Here is a 14,544-nt window from a genome sequence, read left to right on the forward strand (position 1 = left end):
CATTTAAAGGAAAGACATCAGTCTTCTTTCATTTTTATTTTATATAATCCATTTAAGGAATATCTTTTTCAAAATTAATTTAGTTTTGAAAGAAATCTGTCTAATTTAACATATTTCAGTTTAATATGCTCCCTTTCTTTATAACATATGCAAGCTTAATACCCTGCCTCATGTTAATATTAGTATTTCTGAGTTAAGTATGACTTCATTGCATGCAACTTGTGTTTCCAACAAGCCTCTTATACTGTGCATTTTTTCTTGCATATTTTATTTAGTAAATAAGTGCTCCCATCTCTCCCAGATATCACATATATTAAAATATGCAAAATTAAATAATACTTATATGAATTATACTTATATGAATGAAGTAAGTACCGTATTTTTCGGAGTATAAGATGCACCGGAGTAGTGGGACTTCCTGGGGGAGGAGCCTGTCGCCGAGGAGGGCTCAACCGAGCTCCTCTCAGAGATCTGGTCTGTATATCTAAATAAGATCATAGATATCACCCCTTTTTGGCTATAAAGGGGCAGGGAGCAGCTCTGTGTGCTAGGGTCTATTCGTAATTCACAGCCTTTCCTTTTTTTTTGGCTGTGGACAGAGATTAGATCCAGCGTAAGCGGAGCCTTTATCTCCAGCCAGTTCTTCTCAACTGCCTTTTTTTTTGCAGCCCTAGACAGGCGACCCCCCCCCCAGGACAAAGCAAAGTTGTTTGAAGCTAGGATTAATACGGGCGGGTCCCACCCCTGTGAGATTTATGCTTTTATTACTATCTTAAATACCAGCCTCTTCGTCCTAGAGGCTTCTTTGTTTAAACGGACTTCAAAATGGCGATTTCTCTCCGTTGGTGACTGATAGGGGATGTACTTAGCCGGCTTTACCTTCCTGCAGACCGCTCCTTAACAAAATAATCTTTTTTTTTGGAAACAGAGGGGAGCGAAAGCGCTGTTTATTTGTTTATTTATAATGGCACCCAGGTCAAAATCGAAGCGTCTCTCTACGAATGTGCCTAAAGAATCTATGAATCAACTTAAAGAATCTACTAAGGAATCGCAGCCCTTGTCTCCTACGCCCTCTACTGGAGAATTCTTAACACAGGAATTTTTCTTTCAAATGCTTAATGATTTTAAACAAGAAATTAAAGAATTTGTATTGGAGCTATATGGTAATTTAAAGTCTAAAATTGCCCAAATGAAGGCGAATACGTTTGTAGCCGTGTCTGCCCTGTCAGATTATACCGCTGAAATAGAGAATAAATTGGAAAGTTTGGAGGAGGCTAATTCTAATTTGACCACTAATATTCAAACTTTACAACAAAAAATTAGAGATACTCAAGAACAGCTCGTTATGATAAACTTTAACAAGAAGGCATTTGCAATAAGAGTCAGAGGATTCCGCGAAAAGGAGCGAGAGAATCTGAAACAGACCTTTGTTGAAGCCTTCAGCCATGCGGTGGGAAGCCCAGGACTTAATTTTGATTGGCAGATTCGGAAAATCTATCGCCAGAATTCGTTGGTAGCGGAACAGCGACAGCTCCCGAGGGACATAATTATATATTTCTCCACAAAAGAATCCAGAAATGCGATCATGCAAAAGTTTCACAATAATAGTTTGCGAGTTGATGGCCAGGATGTGATTGTCTTCAAAGAGATACCATCCCAGATGTTAAAAGCAAGAAGGGACTATACTTTCTTAACTAAAGAGCTTAGGAATCATCAGATTCAATATAAATGGGAGGCCCCAGCCGGCATTACGGTCACATTTGAGAATCAAAGACTTCGTCTCAATTCTGTTTCGGAGGCTCGAGATTTCTATTACAAGACTTTGAAGGCGGGACTTCCTGACTCACTTGGAAAAGAGGAAAGACAAGCTGAAGGAGAAGGCAAGCAACAGACCACATGGCTGCAAGATGGAGGGGGTAGCTCTCCCTCCCTCGGAGAAGTAGAAAAGCGGAGAGCGAGGATTTAGACATTCTAAAATATTTGTCAAAGTTGTGGATTGAATGGGGGTTTGCGACCTCTCTCCGGTAGAAAAAGCGGAATTGGATATTGGTGGGGTGATGCTGAATGTATATATGTAAAATGCATGCAGAATGATTTACGCTGTTTAAATTCTGTTAGAAGGGAAAGTTTGATGAGATCATCTTAAAATAGAAGGTAAACTGATTCTTGCTGAAAGTATTATTTGAATATGTGGAAGGATCCATGCTACTTAATTTTTATTAGAAGGGAAAGCTTGGTGAAATTATTTTGAGTTAGATTTTAAACTAATGTCTGCATAAATTTGATAGTGGTAAATATCAGAGAAGCAAGGGATGAGGGTAAAATGCATGCGGAATGATTTACGTTGTTTAAATCCTATTAGAAGGGAAAGCTGGATGGGATCATTTTAAGATAGAATGCAAACTGACTTTTGTGAAAAGTAATATTTGATCCACGCTGCTTAAATTTTACTAGAAGGGAAAGTTTGGTCAGACTATTTTGAGCTAGATTGTAAATTGATGTCTGCACAAATTTGTATAAATTTTGACTCTTGTGTGAATTACTGTTTGAAAATAAGGTTAAGAAAGATTATTTGGAGGGATTATGGGAAATAGTGGTAAATATTAGAGAAGCAAGGGACGAGGGTAAAATGCACGCGGAATGATTTACGCTGTTTAAATACTATTAGAAGGGAAAGTTTGATGAGATTATTTTTCTGAAAAGTAATATTTGAATGTGTGGAATGATCCACGCTGCTTAAATTTTACTAGAAGGGAAAGTTTGGTGAGATTATTTTGAGCTAGATGGTATATTGATGTCTATACAAATTTGTATAAATGTTTATCTGAATATAAGGTTAAGGAAGAAGAACTGGAGAGTTTACAGGAGGTTGGGGTAAATAACAAAGAAGCAAGAGACGAGAATAAAAAACATATAGAATGACTTACACTATTTAAACATAAATAAAGATGGGGGGCTGAGCTTAATACAAAGAGTTCTTTTTTTCTTTTCTTTTCTTTTTTTCCTTTTTTTTCCTTTAGATAATTTGTATTTTCTTTCTATCTATTTTTTTTAATATATTACTTTTATTTTTAATCTATACAATCATAAGATACTTTAGACAGAGGGCAGTGCCAGGTGTGGGCCCTGGGAAGTCGGGAGGATTAGGGATGGGGATTTATGGGTGGTGGGTGGGTGGGTGTTAATATAGTCTCAATAAGAAAAAGAATGCACTTGTATACGGTTGTTCTTTTTTTTCTTTTTTTTTTCTTTCTTTTCTTTCTTTATATTCTTTTTTTCTTGGTTTATTTTATTTTTTATCATATTATATTAATAAACAACAGTTGAATAAAGGAATACACCAAGGAGGGAGGTAGAGGGAAAGAAGAGGGAGGAGTAAGGAAGGAGTAAGAGGAATGTAAGGAGGGTGTGCTGGGAGTAAGGGGAGAAGGAAGGTTTGAGGGGAAAGGGAAGTAGGAGGGGAGTGTTAGAGGGAGGAAAGGAAAGTTGGAGGGGGAAGATGGGGTGTATGGAGGATGGAAGTGTCAGGTGGGGTTGTGAATGATGAGTTGTGTTTTTTTTTTGTTTTTTTTTTATTTCTGTTCTTATAGCAAATATCCAGTATATAAGTGACTGTAAAATGGAATGTGAAAATGAATAAAATATATTTGAAAAAAAAAAAAAAAAGATGCACCGGAGTATAAGACGCACCAAGGTTTTGAAGAGGCAAATTTTTTAAAAAAGGTTTTGCACTCTGCAAACCTCCCCAAAACAGCCTGTTTTTCACGAAAACTGGCCCGTTTTTTCCCCCCCAAAAAGGGCATGAATAGCTCTTTAGGAGGCTTATAGAGTGCTCCTGGAGGCCAGGGGAGCAAAATGTAGCAAAAAAATGACCCATTTTTTGCTCATTTCTGCCCTCCCCAGCCCCCAGGAGATCTCTGAAAGCCTCCTACAAGTTATGCATGGCCATTTTGGTGAAGGGGTGGGGTTTTGGGAGGCAAAAAAATGTTGTACTCAGTGTATAAGACGCACCCAGATTTTCAGCCTCTTTTTTGAGGGAAAAAGGTGCGTCTTATACTCTGAAAAATACGGTACTTTCTTCAAAAATGTGTTGCACCATCTCTTTTATTTGAGGTATCACAACGTTAGATGTTTGTGGTGTCTTCTAGGTCAGTGGTCCCCAACCTTTCTGGGACTAGGGATTAGTTTCAGAGAAGACAATTTTTACATGGATTGCAGGGTGGCAGTTTTGTGTGCAACCTAGACCCTGTACACGCAGAGGTGAAGCTTTGCACACTCGCCCACCATTTGTGTGGCCCAGTTCCCAACAGGCTGGGGTTCCCTGTTTTTATTTTATTATTATTATTTTAATTAATAAGATTTATAGGCCGCCCAATCCCGAGGGACTCTGGGCGGCTTACAACAAAGAGAAAAAAAAGAAATAATAAAAAATAAAAAGACAGATTTAAAATTACCACACATAGATTCATTCTGATCGGGGCTGGACCTCAACAGTGAGGTCAACAGCCCCAGGCCTGCCGGAATAGCCAGGTTTTAACAGCTTTTCTGAAGGCCATGAGTGGGTAAGGTCCAGATTTCTGGGGGTAGCTCATTCCAAAAGGTCGGAGCAGCCACAGAGAAGGCTCTCTTCCAGGGAGCCGCCAGCCGACATTGTTTGGTTGACAGCATCTGAAGGAGGCCCACCCTGTGGGATCTCACCGGCCGCTGGGAGGTATGCTGGACCTAAGCCATGTAGGGCTTTAAAGGTAATAACCAACACCTTGAATTGCGTCCGGAGACCAATAGGTAGCCAGTGCAGCTCGCGGAGGATAGGTGTAACGTGGGTGTACCTAGGTACACCCAGTATCGCTCGCGCGGCTGCATTCTGGACTAGCTGCAGTCTCTGAACACTTTTCAAGGGTAGCCTAGTGTTCTAGATGTATTGGTCGTACTGACTGATAATTGTGAAGTTCAATGCATCTGGAAGATTCTCCTATGGAAAGTTGTATTACAGCAAACACAGTATGACTCCAGATTGAAAGCTATTTATGTAAGGCTATTTAGTAAGTGTATGGCATATGTAAACATTTCAAGTCAAACATGTTACGGAAATTATAACTGCTCATTTTTTTTTCAAAGTATTACCTATCTGAGGAAGCAGTATTCTTAATATACATTTTTGGAATCAGCCTCTCTTTAAGAAGACTGACATTTTTTCTCCCATTTTTTAAATTTTGCATTTTAATATATTTCAATACCCATTGCTTCTTAACTTCATATTTTATTTTGATACTTTAATAAAGTTGTTATCTTAAGCATGTGTTATTGTTGTTTTAATTGAAAATGTGATTGGTAATTAAAATAATTATCAAGCACTTTAACAGTTGTCCTTTCAGAAGAATTAGATAAGGAAGGCTGATACTTTTCAATCACAAATACCATCTTATGATAAGTCATATTTTCAGAAGATATCATTACATAATACATTGTCCTAATGAAAACATATTAAAGTCTGCATGACAACTAAGGTTTCAAGAAATATATATTAATCAGTTTTTTTTTATTTTTCTTTTCAGCATCCAGCCAGGATGGATTTTTTATATGTTTAATGTTGGATGTTTGGGTCATTTTTTTTATTTTTTGTTGTTGTTACTATTGGATGTACATTTTTTCCTGTTTTGTATTTTATTCCTATTGATAAAACAATATATACATAAAAAAGAAATATCATATATGTGACATTCTGGGCACAACTAATTGCTATGCTACTTAAATTTATTTTTGAAAACTATTAAGTATACATAATAATAGAAGTATTTTGAAATATGCTGAGTTAATCAAAGCTCTCTCTACAAAAACCTAGTTTTCTAGTTATTAATTTAGCCATTGTTGACTTTCAATCACATCACAATCCTATTTTAACTTAGTTATGACTTATCCTTTTAATAACAGATCAGATAAGTTTGCTTTTCTCATTAAGCAAAATGCAAGAAATTATACAAATTACACAAACTTTTACCCCATACACTCCTCCGCTAAGGAATTAATTTGAGATGCTAACAGTGTGTGTGCACAGTAATTCTCTCATGGTTTCACACACAATCTAAAATTTGGCTTTTTTCCAACTTCCCTTCTGTTTTAATCAGTGTTGCCACAATACCTTGATATCTATGGTATGAAATCCTCTGTGAATAAAAGAGTTGTTATAATTCAAGTTATGTTAATATTTGTGTTAAATGTTCTGTTAGTTCTCTCATATGAACACTGATTAACAATCCTCCATTTTTTTCTGACCCTTTGGTAATCTGAATGGGTGACTTTGTTCCCTTGTACAACAAATCAATTTTGCAAAGTTAAGATACTTATATTCTAAGGAATATGGAGAAAGGGAAATCCTTTTTGGTTATAAATAAAAAATATTTTTTTCATTATAAGAGAATTAAGAAACAATAAGAAATCTTCCTTCCTCTAAGAAATTTATGGTGTAAAATAAATATGCAGCATAAAAGCAAAGAATTATTTGCTATCAAGATGGGCTTTCACAGACTTCTAAATGACAGTGTGTAAGGTATGTCACACACCAGTAAAGATCTAAGCAGAAGCTAAACACCTCTAGGTTCTCTCGTTAAGCATTCCTAAAATTAAGAATAGTTAATCAAATACAGTTTGCTTTTTTCAAGTCATTATTTCAGATACTTCCAAAAGTGGCAAGGATGAACTGGTTTAAATTAATTATATAATCCAAAACATAATAAATGGATGTAGAAATGTTATTTTAGTTAAGCTAAATGAAAAACAAAGCTTTACCATATTGCTTATAAAAATCATATATTTTGAACTAACATCTATTTGATGACTTATATAAACACACAACAAACAAAATAAAGAAAAAATAGCAAGCAGCAATAATATTTTCCCTTTTAGGTCAATTTTTCAATAGGAAAATAATGATTTCAAGTGGTAACTATTGGCAATAATCCTTGGTTTGCATTAATGAATTTTAGAACAATGCCTATATTTTTAATAGAAGAATTTGCTCTCTTGATGCAAACTTTATAGCATATTAAAGATTCAACAATGCAGTGTTTAGCTATCTTTATCTTTAAATTATTCATAAGTAGACTATGATGTATAAAAAATGCTAGAAGGAAAAATGGTAAACTATTTTCATAGCCCTGGTGAAAAAGCTAGTATGGTTCAGTGGTGGGTTTCCATTTTTTTTACTACTGGTTTGCTCATGCGCGCGCCCGATCTGGATGGAACTGGGAGCAACCCACATCTGGTACGGGTGCAAAGAACAGGTTTTAACTTAACTCTAGGTCTTATTTACATTTCTAAGATACTCTATAGTTATCTTTATAACTTTCATAACTCCACGTTTTAAAAAAGTCCTTCCACTATTACCTCTTAAAAACTTATAAAAAGTTGAATTATTTCAAAAAAATTATACTTATAATTACCATTAGAATAAATCATAATCCAATAGAAAATATTAGATATGAGTATCAAACTTGAAGTTATTAGCAGATTATTGTCCTCATACTTCCTACCTTTCTCAAATATCCTTCCTAATATTTAGCTGCTCTGCTCCCTTCCCCTGTTTTAATCCCAATAGGGATGTGGGTCTAATCATAGGCAAATTTCCTTAGCAATGTAGCAGAGCTCAAAAAGTTCATAAGGCCATGACTATATAGGAATCCTTAATGAGGTAAGAGATTGTAATTTCCTCATCTATATTTGATCTGATAAAGTTAAGGATTATGTGCACATGGAGAATAAATTGTAAGCAAGGACAATTTGTGACAATGTATAATGTTATTATTAATCACATGACATATCTATTAAAGCATCAGTGCTAGCTTTCAATTTCCTAAGTCAGCCACATGAGATATTCTTAATGTTGACCTTATTCTGGCAGAAAAATACAGAATGAATGGCACCACAAGAATATCCTATAATAGGAGCTAAAGCTTATCATCTCATACTGAAAATGTTTATTAAACAACAATAATAACAAAACTTTCTGGTCGTTATATAACTGGAAAAGGTTCTTCACATCATTTTTAAAAGTTATGAATCAAAACACTAAAAAGGGAACTGTAAGTTAAAGTATCTTTCCACTATTATAATATTTTGAAAGAATTTCAATATGATGCCCTTTTAAAAAGGTACAATGAAAATACATTGAGCTATAACTGGTTCAGTTATCCAGTAGGTGATTATAATTTCAAAATCATATCACTTAAAAAGAGAGAATAAAATTTAATTAACTGTTATTGTATTTACTGCTTTGGTAACATTATAGTTTTATTTGCCACATAAGCAGGAGTTAATCTGATCTATCACAATTGCTGCCTAATATTTTTCCTTACTAGAAATCAAGATAATAGTTTTCTGTATACTTGTTATTAATTTTTATTTATTAAGAATGACATTGTAAAACATTGACCAATCAAATGTGTAAGAATAATAGTATTTTTTTTATTAATGATGTAATTTGCAAATTTATCTTTTACCATTTGTTAACCAAGGTCTATTATATACAATTAATTTTTAGAATGCCCTCTGAAAAATTTGACATCAATCTTCTCTTCCCTGGCAACCTATAGGCACATTCTAATTAATCTTACTTCATCAGTTAATTCTTTGCCTGGTCAGCTAAATTCAGACATCAGAACTCAGTTTTTATTATACTCATATGTTTTAATATGGCCCTTGGGGCAAAGATACTGTGTACCAATGGCCATGGTTGATTCCAGCCGGGCTTCTGCTTGGGAAACACTCCACAAATGATGACTGGAGTGATATACTAAAGGAGTAGGCTGTTTCCAAGTCTTAAAGAGATTTTTATGTTAAACCATGCATTTAAAATTTGACACGGAAACAATTATGTTTATTAGTCATGGTAACCACCCATTAAGCTGAGGCTGGACCCTACCCAATAGAAGCCTAGTCACAGCATTCTGGATCTGCTATAGTTGATTGTTTCTTCCAGAGGTATTCAAATTCCAAAACACAGAAATTTAGTCAATAGATTTTGTTGCATACCAAGCAGAAGAGGCTATATCTGACTTCATTACATTAATTACAACTTCCAAGCCACTTTGCCACAAAAACTCAGAGCTAAAATATTGATTTTTGCTGTAACAATTTATGAACAAGTGACATAATTTACAATGCTACAGCCTATTTTTCACAAACCTTTGGTAACAAGTTTTTTAAAAAAAAACTAACCAGCACTATTTCAGATAGTTTATCTTTCAAATCTCATATTAAATTGTACATAACTGCACATCTTTAAAAATATGTTATCCAAGCAGTTGGAGAGTAAGCAATTGCATTGTTGTAGGACAATTCAGAATGATAATTGGCTTGACTTTTTAATTATTATGTCACCTCCATCAAATGCATTTGAAAGTGTTAAATGTCTTATCCAACTCATTTGTTGTGTGGCTTCATTTGAATAAATGTTGCTTTGTTGAATAAATTTGGAAGATCTTTGACAATACTAAAAACCAAATCAATCCTGTCATTAAAGAAAGTCAGACTGCTTAGAAAAGAAATATATAATATTACATTGCATTGCATACTCTCTGCTTTTGAAGTCATTAAATTATTTCTACCTATGCCATTCAGTCCAGAAGGAGTGCAGGGCCCAGGAAGAAAATCTTTGCAGTCATGGCACTCTACCTCTGAAATATCATTCCTCAGACACCAGGTTAGTCCCTTCCCTGTTGACCTTTCATAAGGCTTTGAAGATGTGGCTTTGTGCTTGAAACTGCACGCTCTAGAGATGGGCTAGTTTGGTTATGTTGACTGTTTAATTGGGTCTTTATAATTTTTTTCTGCTGCTATAGGTTTTATATTTTTTGCATATATGTTTATCGGGTTTTTAATTTTGTTAGGTGACCATAGTTGTGAATATGAGATGGGCAACCATATAAGTCCACTGTATGAATAAGAAAGAACAACAAGTGGAATTGCATTAAGAGCTTATTGTTATAATTTGGTATGGATCTTACTTTGCTTTGCAAAGTCTTACATACATAGATGATATTGAATAAAAAAGTATTAGCCTTCATTACTAAAATGTTTCTCTCCATATATTTTGCATACTCTGTACATGCAGTTTTACCATCTATTGATAAAAGCTTATGATTTGGACAACAAATCTATGTAACACTAAAGTGTTTTTTTTTGTATAAAAGCAATGGAGCAGAGTAGTTGGTAGAATTAATATGGACTACTTATTAATAATACACATTTATAGTCAAGAGTGTGTGATGCCTTAATGTTTCAAGGATAGATAGCTCTGAAAGATGTAAGAAGCTAAAGAAAATTATTAAGAATCATCTAATGCCAAAAATGGTCAGCAAAGCACAGTATCATGTTCCTTGGCAAAATCTGGGCAGTGCCAATTTACCACCAACTCTATAGTGGGTTTTTGGAAATGCAATCTTGTCATAGAGTAAAATATCTTTTTCTCTATCATTACAGGGCTCCTGATCTACTATGGAACAGAGTTTTATCTATGAACCCCCACAGCTTCTTTTCCAGCATTGGCATGGAATGAGTGTTACTGTCAGGCCTGCAGTCATATTTTCTGGTGGATCTCAGGCCTGCCACACTTTCTATTATTCTACTATGCATTTTCTATTGTGAGAAATGGGAGGGGGGATTGTTCAAAGTTAGAGATATGTAGCCATAACAAAATTCTTTCTAGAAAGCCAAGGTCATCCTTTGTCTTTGCATCTCTGGACCTGACTGGAACTGGATGGGTGGAAGCTGCCAGCATGGCAGTGGAAGATTGGACCATGTGATGAACTTGTGGGGGGAAGATCTTGAACTTTCCACTGGATGGGAAAACCAGAAAGCCTTCAGATTCAGGTTTTCCAGGTGTGCCAACATGGTTCTCTTAATAAATTGGAACTTTGAGCAATACTTTGCCTTGGACTCTGATTTTCTTTTGGATGTTATTTGGAACCCTGACAGTTACAGCTTCTCAGTCTTCTCAAGCAAACATGTTCTGTTCCTGTTATCAATAATATAATCTTCTCCAGTAACCAGAAGATTGTTGACAGACTGTCAAGGTCTCAAGTATCTTATTTCTATTATAAATATTTAAGTTTAAGGATTTTTAAAAATGAACTTTTAATTTTGTGTTATTTGATATTAAATACTAAGGCCTTAGAAAGAATGTCCAACATTTAGAAGTGGCTTGTAGTTATACTTAAGATATTCAGAAATTATTTGAATGTTGGGCATGAGCTTTTATGAAATGTCCAGGATATGAACAGGGGAAGCAGAATACAGAATTCAATAACTGGTGTTATAAACTAAAGTCTAAAGAATGTATACTTAGAAAGAGAAATTGTTTTCATGAAACCCAAGAGGTATGTTCATGGTAGTATCTTGTTAATAAATACATTTATCATTGTACCTTATAGTAGTTCCTTGCAGTCGATCTATTTTCTTATTTAGCTCTGCAATAATGCTATGAAGCTCTGTGATCCGTTCCTCATAACGAAGCGTTGTACGCTCTTGCACATCTTCATGCTCCCTCATTAGGTGAGATTGCTCACACTAAACAGTGTAAAAAACATTTAGAGATCATATGGAAGCAAATGGAACATGAGGCATGATGTTATTTTGCAACCTGTCATCTTCCCAAACATATAAAAACTGATAATTAGGTTTAGATTAAACTGATTAATGAAAAAATACCTTAAAGAATTAATATACTGTAAGCCATAATAATCCTTTTTTTTGTATGAATCTCTCTGTTTCGTGAAATTATTTGTCATTGTAAATATAAAAAAGCACCAAATGAAGTTTAGGAAGATATTTAAAACCCTGTTCTGTCGCCAGGCTCCTGGAGCACAATGAGGAAAGTTCCAAGCTGGTTGGATATAGTATATTTTATTTCTGATAGTCATTTAATTGTTTTAGTTTCCTTTTGTGATATATGTTATTTTTATTTTGTATTTTTATTTAATAATTTTTATACCACCTAGAATCATATAGTTTGATTTGGGTTGCCATATAAATGTACTAATTAAATAAAACAAAGTTAATCCACTGTGCACAGTAACAGCACAGGGATAATGTATTCTCATCACCACAATATAATTTATAGTAGGTAACTGAAACTATAAACCTTAAAATGCTGTTAAACTACAATTTTCAGAACTTTTGGATCACACTTTACTCTTCCTGCACAGTACTGGTTTCAAACAATCTCCTGCTACAATATCATGTGAATTTCCTGTTCTAGTAAGTGATAAAAAGGTTGATTTCTGGATGGTTTGGATCTGCAAAAAAAAAGTCGCAATGATAGGATGTCATTCCCACTATAAAGAAGAGAGGCCAATCTGTTTGGTGTGTTTGCTAAAAAGAAGTGTCCCGCCTGGTGAGATGGACCACACTGAAATTATTTTTGGCTATATACCAATCTCAGACCTAATATTAAAGAAGAGAAAGACTCCTACCAAAAACATTGATCTGGAACATTCCTGATGGCAACTTATGCTATGTATGTATGTATGTATGTATGCATGCATGCATGCATGCATGCACACACGTACGCACACATATGAATCACGGAATTTGGAATGAAAACCCTATCAGTTTTAGGATATCGATACAAGAACTTAATGGATCCTCTCATTTTAGATATAAAACCTTATAGTAACATGCTGTAGATTCATTACAATGAAAGACTGTACCTCTGTAGACTCAGCTAATTATGAGACTAAATTTAAATTTTAAGTGATGAAAGTTCCATAGGAAGACTGGATCATTACATTATTCAATGAATCAATCAAATTTCATGCTAATTTACAAGGTGTGTCATGCCGAAGGAAAAGAGGAGGCTACTTTTCCTGTTAACTCATTTAGAGTAGTAGAAGCAAAGCAGGAAAGCAAAACTAGATGCAAAACCTTTTCCTCTTTAGAGTAGCTGGGATAATGCTTTAATGAAAGTGGGTTGATGAGAATGATTATTAATCCTGATGTGGGGATAATCTTCACATATCTGTTGGGTTTAACTGAATTCAAAATGCACATTCCATTATTTTACGGTAAAACAATGGCTGCCTGAAAACTAAGAATTCTAAGCTAGAAATCTATGATATATTGTAGCTACCTCATTAACTGGAAAACGATTCATGTTTTTTCATGGAACTGTCAACCTAAATCATTTAAAGAAGTTAGTCCATGCTACTTTTTGACTCTTTTATCACAGCAGCAAATATTTCAGACATAAATTTCACAATATAACATTTTAATTAATTGAACAATTATTATTAATACTTGGAAATAATCAGAATTTTTAAAAAAATGATATTAGTTATCTTGTATATTAAAATATTCACAGCGACCAACCATCTATTTTTAATGATAGTACTACAAATCATTAAAAATATTGAATTGCATATTACTAGTACATTGAAGATTATTGCATGATTTTTTCTTTAATTAATAATTGTTTTTATTGAAGAGCATCTGTGTATTCATATGTTTAATAATAGCTCAAGTGTCTTCTCCTACCAGGATGTGGATGGCCACATCTCCTCTATGCTACTTCCACAATTTTTCATAATTCAGAGAAATCCAAATATATAGATGGTTTCTGTAGGTGCTGCTTTGTGATATCTTACTTCTTTTCTATTGTTCCTTCTAACCATTATATAGCGCATTGACCAACTACAGCTTCTGATCATTTTAATTCTTCATTTAAAATCTATTTTCCTTGAGATTAGAATATTTTTAATTTCTAAAACAGTATTTCTGGCAATTTTTATTTGCCACTTTACAACACCGTTTTTTTCTCCCGTTCTTCTGAGTTTAAGTTTCCAAAATTGCCATTTTTTTTTGTCTTGCTAGAGAAAGGTATAGTAGATTATTGTTTTTATTTTACTTCTTCATTTGCAGGGTTTTGTATTAAAATGTAACCTACACTTTTCACTATTCTCAGGTTCTTTAGTTTCTCTACTATTCTAGGAGCATAGTATCATCTGTATATCTTAAATTATATATTATTTATTGACAATCAGGGTGAAGATCTAAATTCATCAAATATTTTTCAGCATAGGCAATAAAAAGGGGAGGTAACAGAATATGCTTCTAGTGCTCTTTCTTCTGAGTTAACAACTTCTTTGAAAACTTTCCTTCATTCTCAAAATAAAATAGTTCCCAGTTTAGATACATTATATTTAGAATTTATAATTATAGCTAGCATGTGATCTCCAAAGAATAATTATCTGGTGATGTGATGATCTTACTGTACACTTGCCTGCTTATCGTTGTTTCCCCATATTACCCCCCCCCCCAGATTTCATACTGAAAGGAGTGAAGTAATCATGCCTTGTACTCACAACACCATAGATATACTGCATACTAGGAAACTATTCAAGAGAATTCAAGGCACACTAACAAACTACAATGGAAATGTCATGAATATAATGATTTGTGATTATTAAATTATATTAATACTAATCAAAGGATACACAATTCTGGTATATGTATTAACTCCTGTCCAAACTGAGCAAGGATTTCTTTTTTAAT

General features: G+C 34.2%; 1 protein-coding gene across 2 annotated transcripts in view; it reads right to left on the minus strand.

The window, feature by feature from the left end:
* The window catches only part of MCC (MCC regulator of Wnt signaling pathway), a 182,656-nt gene that overhangs the window by 54,443 nt on the left and 113,669 nt on the right, over positions 1-14,544 (minus strand). For both annotated transcript variants that reach the window (XM_087715812.1, XM_087715813.1), the window contains one exon: positions 11,420-11,562. In XM_087715812.1, coding sequence (XP_087571938.1) covers positions 11,420-11,562 — 143 coding nt within the window. The remainder of the gene's footprint in view (positions 1-11,419; positions 11,563-14,544) is intronic.

This window comes from Thamnophis sirtalis, unplaced genomic scaffold (assembly GCF_051295495.1).
Source record: "Thamnophis sirtalis isolate CommonGarterSnake01/CBP01778 unplaced genomic scaffold, rThaSir2_p1.2 scaffold_5, whole genome shotgun sequence".
In the NCBI taxonomy this organism is placed as follows: Eukaryota; Metazoa; Chordata; class Lepidosauria; order Squamata; family Natricidae; genus Thamnophis; species Thamnophis sirtalis.